This window comes from Paramisgurnus dabryanus, chromosome 14 (genome assembly GCF_030506205.2).
Source record: "Paramisgurnus dabryanus chromosome 14, PD_genome_1.1, whole genome shotgun sequence".
NCBI classification, from domain to species: domain Eukaryota; kingdom Metazoa; phylum Chordata; class Actinopteri; order Cypriniformes; family Cobitidae; genus Paramisgurnus; species Paramisgurnus dabryanus.
This window is the reverse complement of record NC_133350.1, coordinates 22,057,188-22,085,123: the sequence shown is the minus strand read 5'-3', so window position 1 is coordinate 22,085,123 and position 27,936 is coordinate 22,057,188. Positions and strand designations below refer to the sequence as shown.

Below are 27,936 nucleotides of genomic sequence, written 5' to 3'. Positions count from 1 at the left end.
TTAAAGATTTTTTATTTTCCCTAGCTTTTTTATTTTCTTTGTTATTTTTACTTATCGTGTTATGTTGCATTTCATATTTCTTTTTTATGTGAAGCATTTTATAAATTTTCATTATAATGAGTTTTTCTGTAGATTGTATTTTCCTTTATGTGAAGCTCTTTGGCTAGCCTTAGGGCTATTAGAAAGGTGCTTCACATATAAACTTACCTTGACCTTGACCTAGTTAACATGAACTAACAATAAATAAAACTTCAACAGCTTTTATTAAACTTAGTCTATGTCAATTGCAGCATTTACTAATACAGGAAAGGAACATTAAATATTGATTTGAAATATTTTATTTGCTCATTATTATCAAATGCAGACCTTCCACGAGAAAAAGCTGTTTTCTTTTGGTTTTAAGAAAAGACAAGATGATCAAATGTCAAGAGTACACTATTTGATTTAATAATTTGTAAATATAATGTCATATATGTTATTAAAATACCTATTTATATAAAATGTTTGTGTAATATTAACAATAGATAACAAATCTGCAAATGTCGGGACTGGCCAATCAGAATCAAGCATTCCAACAAGCCGTGTAATCACTAATGTTAATGGGTGAGATTTTACTGTGACGTGTGACCATAATTTAAGTGTAACAAATCTTTTTTTTCACAATCCACAAGGTTCACACCGTCAAACGCATCAAACGTCAAAAATTGGATTGCTTTCACGCATAAGCACGTTTCAGGTAACAGCATCAGTCGTGCAGGTGTAGCCAGCTCTGTAGTTATTTATCCAGAAAATCCATAGCTTTCCCAGGCGTAAATTACCCAGGCTCATAGAGTTAAATGCGCTCCCGGCAAAGCGCACATAGATCTCGCTAAGATCTCGGGCTGAGTATGTGATTATACTCATCAGCGCTTATTGTGTTCTGCCGAGCAGGCCACAGTCAAGGCTCATGATACTAATGTGCTTTGGTTATCCTCTCCTATAACATTTACAATGGATTCAACATCAAAACCAGCTCTTCAGATTCTGGTGTGTCCTTATGGCTTGTGTTAATGACTGTTTAAGCCTGTGATTGCTTAACAGAGAGTTTAAGAGGGGGCTTCTTGACAAATGCTGCGGATGTCAATAGGCTCGATCTGAACTCGGTCCACCTCCGTGCATCGATTACTCAGTCAGCATCCCGGAGTCCCGGCAGTCGGGTGTATCCTACCGACGCGCTGCATTAAACAGTGGCCGGGCATGAAGTAGCAGTTTATCAGTCAGAGGTGAATACCAATCGATGACGGCATAAGGGGGGAGATGGAAATGCTTTTGTAGGCAGAGCCAGCGAGTCGAGTGATGATAAATCAATCTAGCATGTTATGACAGTGAAAGAGCGCATGTGTGTAAAGTTGCACATATTGGCATCTATCTATCTATCTATCTATCTATCTATCTATCTATCTATCTATCTATCTATCTATCTATCTATCTATCTATCTATCTATCTATCTATCTATCTATCTATCTATCTATCTATCTATCTATCTATCTATCAACACAGCATAGAGAATGTGAATTGGAACACAGCCTTGATCTCTTTGCAGTTGCTGATCTCCTGCAGTGTAGTAGTTGTGAACTCTGGTGCCTTTGATCAACAGACTGGACCTGGATGAGAGATAGATAAATAGAGAGAAAAAGAGAGAGAGAGACAGGTGAAACCAGCTGTGGAGGTCACACGGGGGCTCCAGAGGAGCCTATGACCCCTCTCAGGGATTACATGACAGGCTGGGGACGAGAATAAATGCCCTTCAGTTCCTCTAAACACTTTTGGGCTTCAAAAAAACAGATACAAACATAAACATGTGTTTTTTAAATGTAAGGTTGTCTTGTTATGGATTGCCTTGGTGAGAAATACATTTAGACAACCTGTTATTACAGAATCAGACCGGCTTTTACATGGTGAGATGATTGCTTTTTAGGACGAGAATATTTTCGAAAAACTTTTTATTTAAAAGCATGTTTAAGGAGGATAACATTGATACATCTCTTTCCTATTAACAATTTTCATAATATTACATTCCAAAAAGTTTTTGTTGACTGGTACTGATAAAATAAGGTCATCATAATATTTGCATTTTTTTTTTAATTACAATTGATTGCATTACCAATTGTGATTGGTTTTGTCATCCTTGCATATCGTCGCTTCCCGATGAAACTCACGTATGTCCAAAACGGTTACTTTTCAGGAAGTGAAAAAAAAACACTGTATTTCAAAAGCAGTTGAATGTAGCGTTGTCATACTTGGTACGGCATCTTTACATGTAACCATATTCTTGCCAGTGTAATGATATAATCCAAATTTGTCCAAAATTGAGTTTAAATGGACAAACGTGCATATTTTACAGTATCGGTGGTCGATACGCGTTCTTCCGATCATTCATTTGAATGGCCAAGTCCCGTTTCATATTGACAGATGAATACGCTCAGTTTATTAAATACCATACGTTTTAGTTTATTAAATACGCTTCTTTTATTTAATATTTATTATACATTTATTAAATGTCTCTTGCAAACTATGAAGGGACAATGAATCAATACACTGACATGGTAATGCTAGACAGATACTTTGTTTGCACAATCCCACCGTAATTTTGTCATTGTCTCACCAGGCTATGTTTATTCGGCTATCTAGTGCTGAGCTTCGATGAAACTTCATGAGACCGGCGAGATGCTTCCACAGGGCGGGAGATATGCGGCATAATTGACAGCTTTGACACCAAATGGATATAGGTGAAAATCAGATGACATGATTTCACAACTTTTCATTGGCCATTTAAATATGTGAATCATACTGTATACGGAAATGTACCTGGAAATTCAATCTGTCGAAAAATCTCAAAATCGGCAAAATGGACATACGTGGTTTTCATCGGACAGCGACAATATATACATTCACATTGTGTACTGAGTGTACTGAGTGTTTTGGCATCAACAGATCGGCTCTTATCCCTTCAAAGACTTCAATCGCACCTAAACCGATATTTGCTGTCTTGCAATCACTGACATTTCCTTCAGGTTGTGCAAATCTAGTTAGTAAATGAAATAGCAACAGATGCTACAGTGAGAAAGAAGACATCTTAGTTTTCTTGTTCTGACAGTCGTCAGTGAACATTTTCAAGATCTAGAGAAAGTCAGTCTTGGCAAACGTGTTTTGTACTGATGGAGAGATTAAGTATAAGCCAGGCCTTGGTCAGGCCTGATCTCTGCGTTTCACTGTCTGCTGGCTCGGTTCACCACGGGCCCTCGTGTCAGGCAGAGCTCAGGCGGCGCTGGGATTCTCCGTACCATATAATGAAGACGGCTCTCAAAGCAATTATCTACTGATAAAAATCGTTCTGTGTAATAAGCTGTGGAACTATGAGACTGCAAAGCAGGGATATTGAGGTCATTTTCATTATAGTTGATGTTATTGTGTGAGCTTATTTGTGCTAGCTGTGTTATCGGACACAATTTAGTCTAATCTTGGTGAATGCTATTTAAATATTTCAGATGTTTCCTTTGTAGGCTTCTGTTGGCGAAACAATGGCTTTAAAGGAAATATGTCCTAGTAAAATTAACTCACGAATTGCTAATTTTTTCTAACTTCAAATGCATTATTATGGGCCTGATCAGTAAAATTATTTTTTGTAATTTGAGTCATATTTTTTTTCACAGAAATAAGAATAAGAATTTTTAAAGTTAGTATTAACTTCCTTTCTGGTAAAATGTCACCATGTAAAATTTCACACTGTTAAAAGTGAAAAGTTGTATCAACTTACTTTAATCGGTAACACTTAGAAATAGTAAGTTATTTCAACTTAAATTTTTCATTTAAAGTGTCTTTCACTTAAACATGTAAGATAAAACAAGTTGAATTACAATCAGAAGTAATTTTTAAGTTGATCCGACTTTTACTTTTACAGTGCAGGAAAAGATTTAAAGTTTGTTTTCAGAGAATATCTTGAACAGGTTTTTGTAACCTAATAAGAAATGTTTTTTTATTGTTTAAGCATAAGCAAACTTAAAAATATATAATTATGTGGAATAACTATAATATATATTACAGTTTTTCTCCATTGGTTTGGCTCATTTCTTGAAACAGAAATTACATTCTCAAAACAACATGGACAAACCTCCAAACCACTTGGCAAGTGTTCACAACAGAATTGAATTTCTCATTCATTTCATCAAATTGCAAATATCTAAGTATATGTCTCAATAGCTCAGTACATATTTGCAACTGATTATGTACAGGTAGCCTACATTTAGCACAATTTCCAAGTGAATAGATCTTTTTGATCTAAACTGATTGGTTGATTCTCAGTCTAATGGTTGTTCACTCCAAAATGTGTCAGCATCATTTCATTGTATAAGTCATCACTTGCACAACAGTCTGTTCAATTGGCAAAATTTGTCAAGAACATAATACCATGAATAACATATATGAATGCTTTGAACATTTGATGAATTTATTACAGCAATTGACAGGTAAAACTAAAACTTGACTAACAAAGTAGGAGTTTACGCTTTTGTAGAGAATAATGGCATTTGAAGGAAACGAGGCCCCTCACATCCTCGTGTTTGTGGATGAAGCTGGCTTCAACCTGGCCAAGGCCGAAGACGTGGCCATAAAATTATTGCCCACCGGGCCACGGTGGATGTCCGAGGCCAGTGAGGGGGCAATATTACTATGTTTGATGCCATATCTGAGAATGGTGTGGCCACTCACATCCCCAGTCTTGGCCCATACTATACACAGATGCTCCTCATCTTCTTGGACCGCCTTCATTTTGATTTGATCCCTCAAAATGAGAAAGGTCTCGTCGGGCCTCACCTACCACAATATGTCATTGTATGGGACAATGTGAATTTCTACAGTGGCCTGCTAATCAGGGACTGGTTCACTACTCACCCAAGGATGGTCATGGTGTTCCTACCACCTTACTCTCCTTTCCTCAATCCTATTGAGTTTTTCTCATCTAGGAGGTGGAGATATATGAGCATAGGGCTCAAAATCAAAGGTCCCTGCTCCATGATGAACGCTGCGTGTTAGGATATTACAGGAGATCAGTGTAGGGGATGGTTGCGACAGGCACGCCGTTTTGTTCCCTCGTTGCATCGCAAGGGAGAATAATACACTGTGATGTGGATGAGAATCTGTGGCCAGACAGACAGCAGCGTGTGGATGGTCAGGAGGGTGAGGATGGTGGCCAGGAGAGGAAGGGTGAGGACAGCGACAAGTGAAGAAATGTTAGTTCTGAAACTCCCGCATTATTTACAGCAGGCTGCATATAATTTTCATTGTTTTTTGTGTTTATATTAGAGTATATTATGCTTTATATATTTTATTTTGGTCTGGTGTATGGAAGTTACTTTGTGTGTGAATAAAAGTCGTTACAATTTCCTTGGCAGTGTGAGTGCAATGTGTGGTGTCAAACCTTGGAGGCTACTCTTCCCTAAAATCATATATTTTTTTTCAGTTTTATACACAATTGTATTCTGTTAGCTAGACAAAAAACAGTACAGTAACCATTGTCAATAAAGGGATAAGACTGAAAGGTGGACATAAGAGATATTTCAATGGTCCCCTGCCATAGTGACAAAACATCTAAACATTTCGACTTGCAGTGCTTACACAATGGCAAAGGGACGATGCATTTTGGGGGCACTGACTGTTAAACTGAGAAGGATATTTAGTTTTGACACACGAGTGAACTGTTTTGTGAGAGGTATGAGCTTTTGCAGGTGAACCATGGTGTTGTGCCGAACCATCCACTTTATTTTGACAAAAGCACCAAGAGTGTTGAGAACGTCCAGTCTGTTTCAAGAAATGAGCCAAAGCAGTTGAGAAGGATATTTGCCATTTTTGTGGCACTGACTCTTTATATGGGAAAGGAATTTAGTTTTGAAGCATGAGTGAACAGTTTTGGGAAATATATGAGCTTTTGCAAGCAAGCTATAGTGTTGAGCTGAACTGTAAGACTGTTTTGCCAAATTATCTTAGAGTTTTGAGAATGTATTTTCTGTTTCAAGAAATGAGCCAAACCAATGGAGAAAAACTGTAATAATAAAATACTAAAAAGTATATATAATAATTATAGAATACTGTATAATGTTATATAATGTAAAATATAAAACACATATTCTCTAAAATCAAATTTTGTTTATGATTTTGTGTCTTCAATTTTGTTTTAGAGAGGTTGAGACTGTATGTATCATAGGAAACAAGACCAATTGTATCATTTCCACAAATCTATTTATGTACAAATGTTAAATACATATTATATATGAACAAATATTTGTTGGTTAATGTTTGGTTTATAGCCTAAACTTTGTTTTATTGCAACAAAATTTTTGTATTTTTTAAATATTATTTCTTAACATTTATCCTAAGTTGTAGCTCTCCGTGATGACTATAAAATCACTGTCAAAGGTGCGGTGTGTAGATTTTAGTGTATAGATGATGTCTTCCATCTAAGGGGACCCGTGGTGTACTGTATGTTGATAGAAACGACTCATTCTAAGGTAATAAAAACATAACGTTCATTATGTTAGGTCTTTATACACCACTGAAAAAAAACAAAGTTATGTATTATATTGCATCCTCCTAAAATGTACACACCGCACCTTCAAATCTAATCAATGTTTCTTTTAGACTCTCATTAAATCATCATTCGTTATTCTTCTTATATACTGAAGGACATCGGATGACCCGATTCATCAGACTGAATCTGTGTTGTGTTTAAATATAGACTGCTGTTAATGTATGCATATTAATTCATTTTCCAGAGAAACTTTGCTTGGAGCGGCACTATAATATTAACAGTTTTTGCTTCCTACTCGAAACAGCAGCTGTCTTACACTCATGTTTGGAGTTAGAAAGGACTTGACCAACACCAAAATACATACAGCTTTGCCAAAAATAAAATGGATGCAGTGCAGCACACAGCCCAATTCCTTCCCTGTGTTTATTTATTCAAATGTGTGGGACATGAGTTTTGGTCCCAGCAGTCTGTTTGAACGGACAGATTGACTTTTGGCTAGTGCTGCTTCATCCCCCAATCTTTCTTTCCTGTACATCATCACCTCTTTCTCTGACACACCTGCATGCGTTCTGGAAACCTGGCCTTGTGTTTGGTCATTTAAAATATGCTCTTTGTGTGCATGAGTTCATATGTGTGAGCGTGTGTGTTTCCTGCGTTCTTGTGTCTAAAAACGATCAGACAAGCAGTATTAACCCGCACAAGCCTCTGCCATTGCGTTGTTATTTCACAGGTGTTGAAGCCTACTTGGATCATTTACATAAAATTTTCTGTAATATTATAATTCTGTAATTATATTTTTTAATTTATGGTACTGGCGAAAAGGTATCATCCAAAAGTGAGTGTTTAAAGTCCCCTTAAACAGGAAATTGCGTATTATGATCTATTTCCAAGTGAAGCCAAATATCACACGAGGAAACTACTGGACGTGGCTTATGTTTTACACTGTGAACTGACTGGATATTAAAAAAGTAACCATTTCATTCAGAAATGGTACACACAGCCAAAGATATGTATAATAAAGGCTAGATGTGTTACGGCGGAGTCTCTAACGTCATCACCTGGCGGCCATCTTACCACAGGCAGCTCACTCACTCGTAGCATTGAGTTTTAATGGTGCAGGTACTTTTAAATGACCATAACTTGCTCAATTTTCTACAAATTTTCAAACGGTTTGGTTTCTTACAAACGTTATAAACATGGCTATAATTCTGCTTTAACATGTTTCATGATTTTTTTTGTTTGTTTAAGTATGCAGTGTCATAGGTACATCTTTGACGTTTATAACAAACCAAAATCTGTAAAAATTAAGCAAGTTATGGTCATTTAAAAGTACTTGCACTATTAAAACTCAATGCTACAAGTGAGTGAGCTGCCTGTGGTAAGATGGCCGCCAAATGCATCTTAACGGGCGAGACATCTAGCCTTTATACATATCTATTCTCACAGCAGGCTGACAGTTGGAGGGGGCGGGGTTAACGGATGCTCCGCCCTCTCATCAGAGAAGGAATCAGGCGGAAGAACATTTTCAGATTAAAGTTTATGAAGGCACATGAATTAAAAAATGATTACATTTTGTTCATAATGAACACTGCAATGTTCCATTAAAAATAAGAATATTGAGTTTTGATTTCATGGGGACTTTAAATTATCACAAGGAGATCATGATCACTGTATTAAAACGGAAGTGGCTTTGGATAAAGCGTCTTCTAGATAAACTCAATTTAAGGTAAATAACAACGCTTTGCATTGGCTGCTCGGATGTAATAATATTTTAAATGTGGTTGCCAGATATGTATTTGCCTTGTAAGATGGAAAAATTTTTGAAGTAGTTTACCCTGTTTAAAACAAGACCACCCCTCATGATTAATAAACAAGAAACATTTTGTATTTAAATATTTTGGGTTGTTAAAAAAAACTAATTTCTTTATTATCTTGTAGATTCATAAAAAAAATGTTTAATTCATTTTTTACTTGGATCTTCCCTACTAACTTTCCTATTTTTTAAATACCGTATCACTTTTAAACCCAAGGATTTCAATGCAAGTTCTTTATGTCTTTGAAGCACTTTTTGAAGACTTGTTTGCTCTTGTATTTTCTCTGTACTCCATCTTCTCCATTCTTGATCCTAGGTCCTCTTTCAAAGAAACAGAATGATGATTTAGCTGATAATGACGGTGCTGAGGATGAAGGTATTTTTTTTGATGCCAAACTGATATGCATGACAAGGAACCCTCCGATATTTTTCCTCTTTGTTTTTCTTAAATTTCTTGTCCTTTTTGAGAGTGGAGAGTTTTTTTCTTGCTCGTTTTTCGCTGGATGTGTTTTGTCGTTTTTGCTTGATTGTGACCTGTCTCCCGTCATTTTAGACACGTACTTGTTAATAACCTTTCATAGGTTTTTGATTGAGTATTTTGATTATCATTTCCTTTTGAGTTTATTTGTTGCATCTCACCTAAACAAAACGAAAACAAGCAAACAAAACAAACTAATAATCCTAATATCAATTCTTAACAATTTTTGCATGATTTTCAACCCTTCTTTTTGTGAAAACAATTTATTCCTCTAAAACAATCCCACTGGCTTCCAATATTATACTGGAAGCCCTCTTCAAAAATTTCCTATGCAACATTGTATGTTCCTGGAATCCATACCGCCACGTCTGCATTTCTGTCAGCCTGCGTGCATCAATAGCCATTACAGTCGAGCTGTTTAATCTGCCCGATGTTTAGAGGCTGTGCAAAAATCTAGAGATGCGCAGCAAATTAACACATTGATTAAGTGCCTGGACTGTAAATTGTTAAAGTGCTACAAAAAGTAATGATAATAATCCCTGAGCGACTGTGTGATAACAGCACTTCCTTTCTTGTTCATGTCAGAACAGAAACCCAATGAAGTCTCGTGTATAATCAAATGAAATAAGAACCAATTAGAGGAGGCTAAAACCAGGAAAGAGGCTGCTCGCTTTGATCTGCACATCAAAAGATTACAGCAGCACAAATATAAAGTGAGAGTATTTCACATCAACTCTCTTGGAAACTTAATCCTCTTGAACAGACCAGACTGTATACTGGGAAAACGGGAGAGAAAGCTGCTCTGAATTACATCCAGGACACAGAAAACAAATCAGGTGTACCGTCTTACCTCTGAATGCTTTCTATCCGGTTACAATAAATAAACCGCCTCAAAAGCCTAGACGATCCCTGCGATATCAAGGTTCCTGGGATTGCCTACTGTACCTGAATGGCACCGTTAAGTACATGATCTGTTATGAGGTCTCCAGTGATCGGCACCTGCATATGTGAGGAAAGCCTTGAGTCACCATTGCTATTTTTAGGAGGATCTGCCCAAATTCACAATGGGACTTTCAACAAATCAGTTCGAGAAGATCTGGACATTGATCAAAAGGACCGGCAGACTAACACCCCTCCAAGGTCGACATAAGGTCTGCTATCATCACACATCCTCCTAGACTTCAGTTCTTAACAAGCGAAGATCAAAGAAGATCCTTCTACTTGGAAACCATTACCTAGAGATACCTTGACTAACAAACACCAACCAGTTTATCCCATTTAGTCTCGAGCTTGTCAGTCAAGTTTAATCAAACATTCATAAAAAAACCTGTCTGTACATTGGGAAAGGTCTGCCGGTCTTCTCAGACAGCATCATGTGATCGAGCTGAGAAGAGACACGGAGGGCACATTAATTATGTAGACATAACGCTACCTTATTAGTGCACACTGCTAATACCAGCTGCCGCGACACCAGCGACAGTTCTCGCCAACCGGCTCCTCTGATTTTATTTCATAGATCCTGTAATTGGCTTGATCACATCACCGGCCCACTTACGGATATTAATATCCATTCTAATTAGTTTACACTTTTGTTTTTGATATAGAAGCAGCTCACGGGCCACTGCACAGAGATATCTCGTGATCATCAATCATATGCAACAACTCCAAATGCCAAGGGATTCTCCAGATATGACTATTTGCTGGAGATTTACTAAAGCAAACTATCACCAAAATCAATAGGCACTCTTGACACGTTCATTAATCTGCTGCTTTGGTACGAAGGGTACAAACATTTATTGACTTTTTGAAGTAATCAGTAACAATAGGCCCTAGAGACGATATAGCACTGTGTGGCCTTTATGTCAGGTCAAAAACTTGAAAAAATAGAACGTACCAAAATAAAAACAGTGTGAATTGGTTGCTTGAATAAACTACTTAAGGTGGAGTTTGTAAATACCGTCACCGCGGGGACACCGAACAGAATACCAAAAATCATGACTGTTATCAAACCTACACGGTGGCCCTAAAATAAGTAATTTTAAGAAGAAAAAAGAAGCAAGAATGTGATATGTTTAACTTGCGGTCTAAGCAAAAATGAAAAAGCTGTATATATTGATGAATATCAGTCAAGTGACCTTTTAGGTCATTCCAGTTGCCTGCCGCCATCTTGAGTACCTACCGAGTACCAGTAGGCTATTGACAAGCATTGGCTAGCTTGCTACGATTTACGGATTGCTTATCTTTTACTGTCTATGTTTTTTATAGATACAGGAAATGGCTACGAAAGACAACATGTCGCACCTCGACTGTCATGAAAAGAAACTTATCATGTTGTGTTGAGCATTCTTAGTGTTGTAAACATAGCGATTTTGATGCTCACAACATATTGAAGGCATAGCTTCTTTTGCGACCACTTCAAGCACTCATAATGGCGGGAGACAAGTTTGGGATGTGAGTGACATCAGCTGATATTCATGAATATGCTGAAGGGTTTAATGATTCCAAATTTGAAAGGTACCGCTTGTAAGTGAGACACATTAAATCACCGTAAATCGTTTCAAACTTTATGACGCTCGAAATATGATGACCCTTTTGTTAGGGACCTCCTTCCTAAAATGTAAATGGGTCAATGAAAAAAAAAAACAGTTTGGCAAGATGAGAAATTCAAAAAACTTGTTTGAAAAGAATGCATCATTTCAATGCACATAGTGTATTTATAAAAAATAAAATATTAAATTATTTAAAAATTACATTTGCACCATTTTTATGAAAGTTACTGAATGGACCTGAAAAGACTAAATGGACCTGAAAATGTCAAATGTTGTAACCGCCAATTGCGCCAAAGAATGAGAAATATGAAATATTTTATCCACCTTGATGGCATGGAAGGGTAATAAAAAAAAATAATAATATCACATGAAAATACATTTTATTAGTTATTACTAAATGTACATTTTAATGCATTTTTATAATATTTGTCTGAACATATGCTGAAAACAGCTCTGTTTTCTAAATAATCTTTGACAAATTATGTAAAAATTTATAAAAATCATATTACACTAAACTAGATGATTATATTTTATTTCACATTTTTTATGAATATATTTAAATTTTCATTAAAAAATACTAGTTACACCTATTGACACAGACTGGTTACACCACATTGACTTTTTGTAATTATCCCTCAAATATTTTTTCAAAATGAAATAAAACCAGAAATTTTAGACTTGGTCCCCAAAAAAGAAAATGTGAAGTAATCTGCTAATTTATTTAGAAATTTTAACCCTTTTACATTTAAATGAACCATACGGACACAAAATAATTAACGTCACGTCATTGACCCAAATAACAATTTACATATTTATATTTATAACAAATAATATATACGTGACTGGCTACACCAGAGTGAAGATGGAAGTATATTTTAAATTCAACTTTATTTGTACTGCAGCAACTTTGACAATAAATCCTGTTTTATAGCAGCTTTACAAAAATTCTGCCTTACAAACCCTGGTAAGATAAAGGGGACCCTAATAAGAAAAACACAGTAGAAAGATACAAAGCAAATATGAATTATTCTGGAATGTATGTACTACAGCAAGAAATGAGAGATAAATACCTAATAAATAATTATTTTCTCTGAAATTTTCTGGGGACCCCCAGTAACTCTTGGAGACCCCCTGGGGGATCCCGGAACCTATATTGAAAACCCCTGCATTAAATTGTATTGCAGAATGTAAACAATACATTTAAACACACTGGAAATACAGAGGTATATACACTGTCAGAAAAAAAATGGTCCCAAGATGTCACTGCGCATACACTTTAAAACAGGGGTGGGCATTGATGCTCCTGGAGGGCCACAGTCCTGCAGGCTTTAGTTCCAACCCAAACACACATAAAATATAATCAAAGTCTTTAGTATTACTTGCAAATGACATGGGTGTGATTAGGGTGGAACCTAACTTTGCAGGACTGTGGCCCTCCATGACAAGGATCCCCACGCCTATTTTAAAAAGGTCTTAATATGTACCATTCCAGTAAACATATATAGACATTTGTTACCAATATGTACTTTTTATGTACTAACATGCTCTCTTTGGTACCAATATGCATCGCTGGTGTACTCATATGAACTCTTTAGGTGCAAAGGTGTACTTTTTGAAAGGGTACCACCCCTGTGACAGCTGGGGAGCATTTTTGACCATTATTTTCTGACAGTGTACAAACAGTGATAGGGTTAAGACACAAATGGATACAGTTGTGGTCACACCTGACTTTCCGTTCCAGTGACTTTTTCTAAATACGCATTTGAATGCTGCAGACCAGAAATGCAGGCTTATAAAAAAAAAATGGCACGTTCCAAATTTCAAGTTGGTCAACTCAGGCTTTTGTATCAGACTTGTGATTTTGTGAAAACGTGACGAACAGAGATTCAACAAGTCCAATCATGATCTTTTCAGGTGCAACCAAAAAATAACAGTATCGCACAATTATATTTCATAAAATATAACAAAAGCTACCATAACAGTGAAAGCATGTGGGAATCCATGATTAATTAATTATTAAAACAACATTTTTAAGGTTGCTGACCATATATGCAAGGGTCTGTGTAGAATTACTCATGCTGAAAGTCTAATGTGACCACATCATGAGTGAAAGAACTACAGAAGAACATGGACAAAACTACAACAGGAAGTGACAATATAACAATAAAAAATTCTAAATAAAATACATAGAAACACTTAAACATTACATTGTGACCTCTGCAGGGATCAAAACCTTTTTTATGGTTTCGGTTCGGTGCTACAAGTGCTGCAAAATTGCACAATTCACTTTAAAGTCTATAATTGCATTAAGTTAAAAGCTTTTAGTAAAATATTTGGATAAGTGTCATGCATGTATGGGTCTCTGGTGACCTTGACATAGTGCTCTCAATCACAGCTTTGTGAATGTGTGTGTGTGTGTGTGTGTCACAGGTGCTTTTTCAGTAAGTTCATGCTATCGCTTAGAGGCGTTCTGAAGAAAGGCCACGATACACTGGACTTATCATTGACATTTGCCATAAGACATTTTTAAAGGATGAAGAGAAGACAAACAGGCCAGTGTGCACATGCACACTGTTTTACCACATTGTCTGGTGATGAAGAACATTTCTGTCAGCATGACCGAGGAGAACTAAGATCAATGGAGTATTTATTTGGTTGAGAAATCACCCCATGTCATTTTTCTCCTGCTGGACACTGATATACGTACTGAGCCACGCTTGAGCCCAAACAGAGTCGTTTTGCATTTTCTGCACAGATTTTGAATCTTCAGAATTCTTCTGAATGGATTTGAGCAGCATGGCCCTTATGTGAAATTGCCCGTAATATATACTGTAAGTGGCCAGAAATACAAAGAAGCCACAACTGAAAAGAAGAGGAGAGATGAGACATTACGTCGCCTGATGAAGAACCATAAAGTGCACATTTCTGAGCATTTGGCAAGAGGGGCTTTGGATTAGCGTCCGTAAGGAAATTGTTTTGGAAAAATGCATTTATTTTTTAGCTTGCCCTAAACCTCCCGGAAGCAGGTCCATGCCTACCCAATAAAATAACAGAGATTTATGTGGAGTCTTTTCAACCATAATGAAATGGCTGTCTCCCTCAAGCAAGACAAAAGTTATCATCTGCATCGCATTTATGTTTTGAAAATATCTCCCTTTTGGACAAAGAGGATTACTTTGCCTAAGCAATGAAAGGACATTTTTAAAAGATGAGATCTGAGAGGATGAGGTGAAATAAACACAGCTTATTGATGTAGCAGTCACATTCTACTCTCTGCAAGTTTGCTTGAAGTTTTGACACCTTGTGGTGTCAACTTTTCAGTCATTTAAAACATTTAGTTTATATATTAAAGTGACTATTTTAATTTCTAGTTTTGCTGCTGACAGGCCCTTTAAAAGAGAGAGCGAGAGAGGGAAAAGGCACAAAAGGCAACCCTGTAAAACGTAACAGGATTTTTTTCCGATCACCAGGAACATGACATTCATATTGCCTAGGAAATTAATGAGCTCATTTCTAAAACTGAAAAATAAAGCCAATGTGGCCAATTTGAGCAAAATGCAGGCCTTCAGCCATGAATGCATATCCAGCTGTCTGCAGTAATTTGTCATTTAATCGCTTCTATCCTCCCTTTTCCAGACATCCGTGAGAGCGGGAGCCCTAAACCCGTGATGGTATTCATACACGGAGGATCGTACATGGAAGGCACGGCGAATATGTTCGACGGAAGCATCTTGGCTAGTTACGGCAACGTCATCGTCATAACCGTAAACTATCGGCTTGGTGTGCTCGGTAAGCAGTTCACCTTAACTTTTTTTATCCTATGATCAGGGCTGCGGTCTGTGGGCCCTGTGACATTTCCAAACGGCTCGCACTTGCATTGTTTCTGTTCGCTGATGTGCGATTCACACTCTGGTGAAAGATGATTTAGTCGCTTGTGAATAGCCTCTAGCTCATAAGCATAAAACGGGAAGTGGCAGCGGCATGCAAGCATGAAAACTTGTTATAGAAAAGTTTGCTGTAGTTGTCCATGATTTAAGGTGATAGTAAATACTGATGCTATCAAAGCTTTATGACCTTCCAGCTTCAATCACAGCCAGATATTCTCTCCTCTCTCTCTCTCTCTTTTCTGTCTCCACTGTTTCTCTTCTTCAGTCTGTCACGCTTTTTCAATGCAGCAGATGCATGGATAGAGATATAATTGGATATTTTTAGTTAATGATACACGAATTGAGATCGCCTCAAGCGAATGGCATTGCATTCATTAAGCTTGGAGAAAAAGATTTGACAGATCTGAGCTTTGTAGATATGAAGCTTTTGTTTCAACACCTGTTATTTAAGCTATATACAAATGCTATTTCCTGTTTAGGGCCACACAGAAAAGTCATCTTTTTAGGATCGCAAAGATGGATTATCTTATGGCACGGCTTTTTTACTCAGATTGCTTCATCAATATTAGTCTGCGAGGTTCTTATGCTAATGGATCATTGTGTTCTTGGAACAACAGCATCCGTCATTGTTGTCCTTATATGCAAATGGCGGTCACTGTTCAGTGATAAACACAATTATTATTTCGAATCACAATATCGGAACCCTTGTTTTATTTGAACATAATATAGCAACTTATTCATGCATGCATATTTGTAAGAAAACCATCAACTCTAAATCATACATCGATCAAGCAAATTAAAAAGTGAATGAATGATGAAGTGGCTCATTTTTTATTTCACTTGTTAAATAAACATGAGCAGTTGCAACCGATCCTACAAAACATTTCTCCATCTACTCTATATATCACCATTTTGACCAGTTAAAGCGGCTTACATTGGTGACATGATTTATTCGTATTGCTGGCCTGCGCTTCAGCAAAATATTCAAAAAGGAATTTGTAAAATTGGCTTCAGAAATTATTTTCAAATCGTCACATGTCATCATCACATTGGCAGCATTAGTAAATGAGGCTCAACATGATCTTTCTCATCTAATGATGCCACTAGCAGCCATCTTCCCTTCGTAACAGCTCCACCACTGATGACTGTTTTTTTTCTGTCTGGCTAGGGCACACAGATCCATTAGGGGTTTAAGCATGTGCCCGCATGCCACAAGCCTTAATTTATTGTTGCTGTGTTTTTCTCATGGCTGTCTGGGGTTCGGCTAAACTCAGAGAAAAGGTGTTGCGATGGCGAGAGGGCCTAATGGATTGTAGCGCGGCACACAGTCTGAGTGTCATTATCAGAACTGTTGTAGATTTATGGAGCGAGTCGCGCTCGTCATGGCCACCTGACTAAAACTGCTCTCCGACAGCTAATCAGCCGCCATAAGGGCCTGTTTTACCGACTGCTGCCATCATTTTTTTTTTTTTTTTTTTTTGGTAATGCTGCTGTGTACTGGCATTCTTTAGCTGGTTAAAAACAAGCCTGGTTTTCTTTCACTCCAGCTAATAGTGTATCTTAAACGTATACCTGTGCAAATAAGAGAAATAAGCAGTTTTACATTATCATTTAATGAATGAAATGTTTGTGGATGAAAGGTAAAGGATCGTTCACGTTATACAGTAGTTGTGGTGTGAACTCCGCTATTCAATTTTAATATAAAACAATTTTTAAAACTATATTTAGTTACCGTTATCGCCCAAAGTGTGAACGGCCCTTAAAGGGACACTCCACTTTTTTTGAAAATATGCTCATTTTCCAGCTCCCCTAGAGTTAAACATTTGATTTTTACCATTTTGAAATCCATTCAGTCGATTTCCAGGTCTGGCGGTAACACTTTTAGCATAGCTTAGCATAATCCATTGAATCTTATTAGACCAATAGCATCGCACTAAAAATAACCAAAGCGTTTCAATATTTTACCTATTTGAAACTTGACTCTTCTGTAGTTACATCGTGTACTAACACCGACGGAAAATTAAAAGTTGTGTTTTATGTAAGGCAGACATGGTTAGGAACTATACTCTCATTCTGGCATAATAATCAAGGACTTTGCTGCCGTAACATGGCTGCAGAAGGTGCAATGATATTACGTAGAGCCCGAAAAAAAGTGGAATTTTTTTTGGCTGCTGCGTAATATCATTGCGCCTCCTGCAGCCATGTTACGGCAGCAAAGTCCTTGATTATTACGTAACAATGAGAGTATAGTTCCTAGACAAATCTGCCTAGAAAATCGCAACTTTTAATTTTCTGTCGGTCTTAATTTTCAGTACACGATGTAACTACAGAAGAGTCAAGTTTTAAATAGGAAAAATATCGAAACTCTTTGATATTTTTTTTAGCGAGATGCTATTGGTCTAATAAGGTTCAATGGATTATGCTAAGCTATGCTAAAAGTGGTACCGCCAAACCTGGAGATCAGCTGAATGGATTCCAAAATGGTAAAAATCAAATGTTTAACTTTAGGGGAGCTGGAAAATGAGCATATTTTCTAAAAAGTGGAGTGTCCCTTAAAAGATAATGAAGGCAAAGTGACACATTTGCTAAATTAACAAAAACAATTTGAGTAACGTTTTGAGGAAACAAACACACAAAAAAGTAAAAAAAATGATTCAAATGATCCAATCATATTATGTTATGACCTTACCCTGATTTGCAACAGAAAGCTTATAATAATGATTTATAAGTAGGGCTGTCAGGTAAGAATTTACAGGTCAATTTGATTTTATTCTACATTTAACCCACGTAAAGAAAAATTTTAAGTAACCTGCAATTTTATATTTTAAACAAAGATGGCGATAAAGAGGCAAACGTTACAGACTGCAGCTGTAATTCTAGAATTGTTCCAGGGAACAATCCCACCAGATTTTCGCCAAAAAGACCAAACATTAATTCAAAGGCTGCGACTTCCAGTTGACGCAACTTAGAGATCCTCCAAAGGCTAGACCGTCTCATTTCAGTTCTCCTTGGGAACTTCGAAAGCTGCGACCTTCAAAGAACTAGTACTCACTTTCAAGGACGCATCCTTGGAAGGACCCAGCCTTCAAATTGGGACACAGCTATTGACTTCATCACTTCTCGTCATCTTCAGTCTTCAGTCTTCCATTTCTTGTTCAGAACGATTGTTTACTTCCAGAATGACTACGTTACAGTAAAACTGTTAAATGGATCCAAACGGGTGGTGAGTTTAGTCAATGTCCAGCGCACACTTGTTAGTCAGCGTGTGTGAGCTTTGCCAGATGCAGGCAGCGTATAAGCTTGTACACAGTGTGCGCTCGCGGGCCATTTGCTCGGTTGTTTAGCCGTTTGTCAAATCTTCACCACGTTGCTCACCCTGTAATAATTGCTTTGCTGCTTTGCTTTAATCATTCTATGTGGCCCGGTGTTGAGGATTATTATTTTTCATGCTTATTAATTTTCTCTCTTGTGAAATAAATACCCACAATGCTTTAGTTTCATTAGTCTTTTGGTTTCTATAACCCCCAACTCATTTGCCTTCTCGTTCTCGTTTTTGCCTCAAGTGTTGCCTTTTATATAACATGCTATCACTCTCTCTCTCTCTCTCTCTCTCTCTCTCTCTCTCTCTCTCTCTCTCTCTCTCTCTCTCTCTCTCTCTCCCAGTTCTTTTCACTTTGTCTTTTTTGCTCTCTCTCACTTTTTCTTTCTCTCTAGTTCTCTTTTGCTCTTCTGTCTCTCAACCATATGCTTGTTTCAACGTGAGCTCACCACATGTGATGTCTGACCCTGTTCAGTAAGCAGTGTGTCAGGGGAGATGCTGCATTGGAGGGTGTTTATTAATCTTAACAAGCATTTAACAACTCTACAGGATTGTTGCTCATCCATTATTTTGCCTCTCCACTGCTGGCTGTAAGAAACTCTTGTTTAAATGGGTGGACAATATAAAGAATATCTTTAGAGACTGTACAGCAGCTGCGTATTGGTCCTACATTGATCTTCATACACAAATTATGTTGATGATAATGTATGTATATTTCCTTGGTGAAAAATCGTTGCTGGAAAGAGGTGGAAATCGTTGATAATCTTAACACTTAAAGGAATAGTTTCTTCTATCATTTGCTTACCATAATGCCATCCCAAATGTAGATTTCCTTTGTTTAGTTAGGTTTCAACTTTTAAATATGTGCTCTCTAATAAATGCTGGGTGATTTTTATTAACCCAGTGTTGGGTCAAAAAGGGATGAACCCAGCCCCTTGGTTTGGAATTTAACTGGGTTGTTTTTACCCAATGTTGGGTCAAATAAAAATATTTTAATTTAATAGCTGTGCTTTCTTTTTGACGCAATGCTGTGTTGAAAATAAGTGTAGTCTCTGTATGTCTAATTTTAGTTTTTTTTTGGTGAGACGGAATTTGGCAGATGTATGAAAGGAAGTCCTGCTTTATAATTAAAAGACCCAATAACACTTTTTGACTGAGGCATCTTTTTTAAAAATTGTTAAGCATCGCCATTCTGAATACGGGAAACCTAAGTTTATATCAATATTGTTAATTTTAAAATTGTAAATTTTAATCTATCACTACAAACTATATATTGTTGGAAAGGTCTAAGCCTCTAGAATAGACATTTCAACAGTGTTTTATGTAAATACATTATGTATGGAGAGTAATTGCTTCATTTATGAAGAGAGTATGCCTAAAAACATTTATATCCTGCTAAATGTCACTGTCCCGCCAGCAAGACGCCAAAGTTTATTTCAATGTTTTGCATGTGAATTCTTATCTATTCATGACAAACTGTATCAAGAGTGTAGATTTAACTTAATAGGGTGGGGTGACGCCTAAGGGGTTAATATTTAATAAATGTTTTCTTAAACAGCCTAAAACAGTGCTGTATTTTAATCTAATGAAGACTATGAATAATGCCATTGTTGTCGGAGTACAAAAGTATAAGACTATTAGAAAATGTAATTATTTTATTCTGTTTTGCACGTTTCTAATTTCAGTAGTTTGAATTTAAATATGTATCTGTATGAAACTTCCTTACTCATACATTTAAGCTGGCATATTTGACCTTACAAGTTTTTGCAAACTCTGATGATCCGTGTTATCCCAACGTGATCTGACTATCTTCAAAAGATCATCTCATGTGGATCAATGGAAGTGAAATAAAGTGACCTTTTGTGCCAAAGAGTTAAAATGGTCATTAAACAAGTTTTGCAGACTTTAATATTTCCTATTGATATAATTTCTTATGCATTTCAGAATACTTGTCTTATTTGGTATTATTAATTATAATAAATAGTCATTTATGCACACGTCATTGGCATGTGGTGACTTTTCCTCCGGGGAGACAGGAATGCAAAATATGTGCTCGGCGTATTGTGTGTGGCTTGTAATTTTAATAAAAAAATTGTGTTCGGTGCATCATGTGAACCTGTGCATTGCACATCGTGTCAACATGCCTGCTGCTGGAATGCAAAATATGTGCTCGGCGTATTGTGTGTGGCTTGTTATTTTAATAAAAAAATTGTGTACGGTGCATCATGTGAACCTGTGCATTGCACATCGTGTCAACATGCCTTGCTGCTTACGCGTCGAAAAGGTTTATGATACAAGACACTCTTGCGTTCCAGACACTCGCTTAACACTCTGATTATCTAGCAAAAAGTATCTACTGTAGCAAATGCAAGCATCTCTTTTATCATAAACCCCCTATGATGTGTCTGCAACAGGCCCGTATTTTGACATATCACATGATGCACAGGTTCACGTGATGCGGCGAACACACATTTTGACATGAAGATCCACACACAACACATACAAACCTCTCCGGAAGAGATGCCACTGGTACATGTTAAATCCCATATTCCTAATGTAAATCTCATTCTCTGTGATTGAAACATATCTTAACAAACATTTTGGAAATGTTGGTCTTTCTTTGTTAAAGTGAAAGAGCTGTGCATGTTTCTTACTTTTGTAGAAAACAACTGCTTATAAGTCTTGCCAAAATGGCTGCCGTGTGCACCGAGTTGCCTTGAGGGGACTTGTCCTGACCCTGCTTTCATGCTACCCTATAGATTTAATAGCTTCACTCTGTCATTTTAACAGTCTGCGGTTAAGGGGGCGTAAGCCTAAGTGATGAGCTCCATTGGTTGTGACTGGTGTCTGCTTTGGTAGAGGGCAAAAAGGCAAGTACCAGAGGACAGAGGACATCTGCCATCACAGGGGCTTTGCCCTGCGAGCGCTGCTAACCGAAGGGATTAGTTCAGCCTGCAAGAGCGCAGCAGATGTCCATCTGGGCCCATTTACTTACAGTTCCTCCTCCTTTTCTTCATACATCTCTTTTTTCTCTCTTTCACTCTCTCTTTCTCTCTCTCTTTCTTTCTGCCTTGCTTACTTTTGGCTTAGTTGCACTGGCATGTATAGCCACAGGCTATACCAAATGTTGGATATTAATAGGTCAAATCACGATTCCTGGACTTTCTGAGGATAAAACATTGACATAGTTTATGATAATGATGTGGCTTTTGGCTTTTTGTGTTTAACTTTATGTTACTGCTATGAATGCATTAATTTCAGGAGGGGGGGGGGTGCTTAAAAGAGACATTTATGTGATGCTATCTCATGTGACCAAGCATTTTTTGTGACATTGCCATTTATGAATCCACTGACCAATGAGAATTTGTGTCCACACCATGAAAACACATTTTTATTTGTGTGTTCTGTCATCATATGCACCCTCAGAATGGTTTGAGGTTGAATAACTGCTTGCACCCCTGGGTTTTGTATTTACTGTATCAGGGTGGTAAATTGAACTCAGACTGAGTCGCACATGGATTTTGGTAATTTACAGCCTGGCCCAGGCAGGAGTCGGCTCCCACTACAGGGACTTCCTGTCATGATGACCGTGGTCACCACCAGCCGCACCGCTGCGTCCATTTTGCTGGGCAACAGCAGTTACTATGGGCGAACAGGCGAGAGGGTACCAACAGATGGATGAAGGCGCAAGGACACATCCATCTCTGCCATAAAGCCAGAGATTAGCCAGGTTCGCTCGTAGGCTTTTCTGCAGGGACCGACCGCCGCTTTCACATGGTGCTGTTGCTTTTGCAGGAAGAAAACAGATGGACGTGTTTAACACCTTAGAAATGAACTACACTGCAGGACCAAAGCCAGGGATCCCTCTGAGGCCATGTGGGGAAGAGGATGGATTGCATGTAAACCTCTGAAGGTGGAACAAATCTTTGGTTAGATGCTTTCCGTGTAGTACATTCAATTACGATTCCCATAGAGATTCCATAGGAATTGTTTCCTGCTTTTGGCCGACTGGCAGACCACTTTAAAAGCCCCTAAAGCAGTGGTGTAAACCAAATGTTGCCGTAGGTCCGGTTAATGCCAGGCACTGCATATTGATTCACCATATTGTGTTTTAACACAGCTCATATTTAAAAGTCCGAACATCATCTACCTGGAAAAGATTTTTAGGTGTACTTTTATCTAAAATTCATTCAGGTGTAAGAATGCTATAGGGCAGGATGGGATAAGGCACATTTGTAAGAAGCGATGAGGGACGTGACACTTTTTTGGCTTTGATATTATGAGTCCTATATGCGCTGGAGGTAAGAGATAAGTGAAATGAGTTTTTTCTACTTATAAAACACCGCACATGGATCTGAGCGAAAAGCCTCTGGTCAGATTCCTTCTGTCTCCTGTTCGGTAGGTTAACTGAGTATAAAATTATCCGTGTGTGATTTTTTTTTTTTTTAAAGCCGTACCTTTATCTGCCTGAGAAAATGCTCGGTTTTAGATAAACATCACTACACAAAAACCTTGAAGTAATTTATCCTGGTCGTTGTAACTTTCTTCAGTCCCCTGGTAAGATTAATTTATGATTTGTTACACAGGAGATTCACAGTTGTAAATGTCCCACAAATGCAGTTAATCAGAAGTTAGTCTGTACCCCAGCAGATAAAGATTTATTTTTTAGTCATTACACTTAAGCTTTAGGCTCTTCTAATTCAGTTTATAATGTTTGGCCAAAGTCTTATTTACTTCCCTGGATTCTTAGCTCTGGTTGTTTGTAGGCTTCAAATGAAATTTTTTGTATGTATCTAGTGGATAACAACTGAATAATAATACATTTACATTAAGCAGATGCTTATCCAAAGTGATTTATAGTGCATTCACACATGTGACTTATCAGCATTTGCATTCCCTGAGACTCAAACCTGTGACCTTGGCCTTGCTAGTGTTGTGCTCTGTGAGTTGAGCAACAGGAAAGAGATTTTGTAGTTTGTCTTTAAAGGAAAACACTACAGTTTTTTATATTTTACTATGTTCTTACCTCAACTTAGATGAATTAATACATACCTACCTATTTCAATGCATGCACTTTTAATCTTTAGACAGCGCTTTGTGAATGTGTTAGCATTTAGCCTAGCCTATTCATTCCTATGGCTCCAAACTAAAGTTTTATTTTGTGCCACCATACTTACTTGTGTAACTACTCATGTAACAGTCTTTAAATAGGGAAAACATGAAAATGTTTGGTGGCTTCTAAATTCATCCCTGTTTGGATCCAAGGAATGAATGGGGCTAGGCTAAATGCTAACACATTCACGAGGCGCTATACAAAGATTAAAAGTGCACGCATTGAAAAAAGTTGAAGTAAGAACATAGTAAAATATTGAAAAACGGTGGTGTTTTCCTTTAAAGGGCACATATTATTAGTTTGGTCCAACCAGACTTTTGTACATTCATTTAATTTGTACAGAGAGTCTGGCCACGCTCCATTGCAAAGCGTTACTTCCATTAAGGAGGGTCTTCTGTTGAAGTTTAAATCTATTGGATCTGCCCAGAGTCACTTAGGATCTGCCATAGGCGATCGCTAACGTGTGGTCGTGACGTATATCATGCGCCGAAACCGTCCGGAAACAACAAGTACGAATAATCAGATGAACAAAACTTAGCAAACCTGGTTCTTGCTCCGGCTTTAACTTCTGTATATTCGGCAGTTTTGCAACAACGGACCGAATAGCTTTTCTCACGTCTTTCTCCGCTGCCATTACTGAACTACAACTCAAACTGACGCACGACCTCAACGTCATCGTTCATAGCCACCCCCCTCTGTTCGCTGATTGGACCTGCAGATTTTTGCAGGAGAAAACGAAACTCTACAGAGCAGTCCCAGACGTAGTAGTGAAGCGAAATGAAAATTAAGCGGACACACGTAGGAGGGCAGAGCCAGGCTAACATATTATGCCCATTTTAAAAATTTAATCTCATGTGTGCCATGAATTTGTCTGTGAAGTTTCAGCTCAAAAACCCCACAGATCATTTGTTATAGTCCAAAATGCTTCTATTTGGGTGGGAGAAAAAAGGGCTGTTTAATGTGTATACCTTTAAATGCAAATGAGCTCCTCACTCCTTTAGAAACAGACAGTGAGCGCTTTCAGTTCAAATAGATCTGATTCCTTTGAATGCAGTCTGATCATTTTTTTCTTAATCTTAAGTGCATTAGTGCTAACAAACAGCTTTTGGGTAAAATGAACCCAGTGTCTGTCAGGGGCTGTGGGTGGGACTTTATCAGTGTGACATCACATTAACAAGAGAATCAAAACTGCATGTCTAATAAGACTGCTTTGGTTTAATGGGGATTAAAAAATAAGGAGTGGGTGGATTTTTTACATTGTAGGGTTGTTGTGTTCACACACTGACAACATACAATTACGTCCAAACACCTTGTAAAAGTGGATACAAAAAGTATTTGTGCCCTTTAAGCCTGAAAAATTCAGGCAGTCTGTCATCAGTAGACTGAATATTTTACACTAAATACACGCGGATCATGTCTGCATTGCATTTGCTGTGGATAAGATGACCTGATTGCCCTTGAGTTCTTGTGCATGCTTCTCTTTCTATTACAAATATTTTGACTGTAGTCCTTATGCGTTATTTTAGTAAAGGCATCCGGTATTGTCTAATACCTTTGAAAATCCAGAAATCCCTTTGAAGGTCAATCTCTTTCCCTTGCGGCACGCAGATTATTAGTCAAACCCACTAGAAAAAGAGAACTATGCAGGATTATGAAAGGAGTGGAGTCGGGGAATTGAAAACAGTGCCAGCCACCCCACCAGTGGAAAAACATAAACATGAGATGCTAATAACCCAGCAATACGCTTAAGGTTTAACATATAAAATGCAACAACTAGCCACGCAGGTGTTGTAAAAACTACAGCTGCTTTACATTCTGCCCTGCTGATTTTAATTACAAGAATCATCATGAATAGGGACGCTGGATCATTGATATTAATCTCTGTGATTATTACTCTTTCTCCTTCCCTGCATCCACACAGGAACGTGCTGCACATCGACATCTATCTTCATTCCCGCAGCCGGGCGAATCCGTAGCACAGCCTGGCTTTGTGGCCGATTCAATCATTCTGAGGAAGAGCCGAAGACTGGGTCTAAAATACCTGTTTAAGTCTTTACTCTTCCCAGGGCAAGCAGGAGTTTACACACACCGACCATGGAGTCTCATAAGTGCCTCCGCTGGGTCAGGGGCCAGATGTGATGGAGATTTGAAAACTGTTTTATGTTCCTTCTGAGAGTTGTATCCTCATATGTATAGTAACCATTACTTTAAAAGAGTGCTGACATGGGATAGCAATAGTCACATGCTTACTGCTGCAGCTCTGAGCTGCGCGTATGTGGACCTATTGATCAAACCAACATGAAAGTCGTGTTATAGTCATAAAAAATTGGATTAATTTATTTGTGTCCATGGCACGAAATTCAACTTTTTTGTGCCTTGAGCATGAATGTCTTTTTTTGTGTCACTCGCACAAATTTCTATAAATAGTTTGTGTCCGTGGCATGACTTTCTTTTTCGTGTCCTTTTATGTATTGTTTTCTCTTTTTTTCCTCTATTTTTAAATCATTGTCGCTTGGGGTTGGGGTTAAATTTGGGGTTTGGGTTAGGATGTACCTTTATGTATTGGTTTCTACATGTTTTTCTTCTGCTTTTAAAACTATTCTCACCTGGAGTTGGGGTTTGGTTTAGGATGTCTAAAAATATAACAGAAAGTGATTCTAACCCCAACCCCAAGTGACAATGGTAAGAAAATAGGAAAAAAAACTATAAAAAAACAATACATAAAATGAAACAAAACGAAAGTCGTGCAACGGACACGAAAAACTATTTATAAAAATTAGTGACATGACAAAGACATTAATGCTCAAGAGACGAAAAAGCTGAATTTCGTGCCATGGACACAAAAAAATGTATCTAATTTTTAACTATAACACGACATTCTGTGAAATCAGTCTGGATTAAACTTACCAGTTTATACCATTTATCAGTTATTATCAAAAATATTTATCTTTAGTCCATGTCCTTAGTAGTTCTTTAATCCTCATTAGTGACTATTAAACAGATACTTTAGCCGAATAAAATGCTCAAAATTATCCAATGATTTACTCACCCTCAAGCAATCTGAGTTACCTTAGTTTATAATCATTCAGAAGAGCACATTTGGAGTTTTTGTAGTAAATGTCCTTGCTTTTCCAAGCTTAACTCTTTCGCCGCATTTGACGAGATATCTCGTCAATCAAAAGAAAACGCTTCCCTGCCAATGACGAGTATTTCTGGCTTTCCCCAATACGGCTATTATTCATCTGGTGGCGCCCTTTCGCAACTTTTTAAACACGGAAGTATTGCTCTATGGCAAGCGGCATCTCTATGAAAAGTCAGTCACAAAAACCTACCCATATTCAAGAGCTGATTACAAAAGAACTACTGAAGGTAGGATGAAACGTTTTTTTTTTTTTTTTAAGAAAATGGGTCTGTTTTTTATTTGGTATATTGTATGTTTATATATTTAAAGAAGAACATTTTCTGGAAGGCCTTAAACTTTTGTGAAAATCATGAAAAATGCTGGGGCTGGCTGGCAACTTTTTTTTAAAAATGCTGGTGGCGAAAGAGTTAATGATAGAAAACAGGGATCAGGGAACTTTTGACCCCAAAAAGTCCATTCATCCTTCACAAAGGTAATCCACATGGCTCCAAGGGGTTAATAAAGGTCTGTTGCGGGAAATCTATGCATTTTTGTAAGAAAAACATCCATATTCCAAACTTTATAAACTGTGATTATTAGCATCCGATAATGACAGCATCTTGGACTCACTTGAATGGACAGAGTTTTAGCATAGTGAGCGTTGGTTGCCATGGGTACGTTGCACAGTGAATCGCGTGAGTCCAAGATGGTGTCATTACCAGAAGCTGGTTACTCAAGTTTATAAAGTTTGAAATATGGATATTTTTCTTACAAAATTGCATTGATTACCCACCGAAGACCTTTATAACCCATTGGAGCCGTGTGGATTACTTCTGTAAAGGATAAATGCAGCCTCCAAGTCAAAAGTTGTTCGCTAATCCCTGTTTTCTACCGTCTTAAGCTTGGAAAAGCAAGGACATTTACTAAAATAACTCCAAATTTGTTAGTCTGAAAGATGATGGACATATGTAGCTCGGATAGCTTGAGGGTGAGTAAATCATGAGACAATTTTCATATTTGGCTGGAGTATTGCTTTAAGTCACCTCAGTGTCAGGCTAAGCCATTGGTAGTTAAGTGGATGAAGAACATCTCA

At 37.6% G+C, this 27,936-nt stretch overlaps 1 protein-coding gene across 4 annotated transcripts in view; it reads left to right on the top strand.

The window, feature by feature from the left end:
* nlgn1 (neuroligin 1) overlaps nt 1-27,936 on the top strand; it is a 329,969-nt gene that overhangs the window by 159,646 nt on the left and 142,387 nt on the right. For 3 of the 4 annotated variants that reach the window (XM_065241555.2, XM_065241560.2, XM_065241554.2), the window contains 2 exons: nt 8,693-8,752; nt 15,040-15,192. In XM_065241555.2, the coding sequence (XP_065097627.1) occupies nt 8,693-8,752; nt 15,040-15,192 (213 nt within the window). The remainder of the gene's footprint in view (nt 1-8,692; nt 8,753-15,039; nt 15,193-27,936) is intronic. The other variant, XM_065241562.2, reaches the window with a different exon arrangement.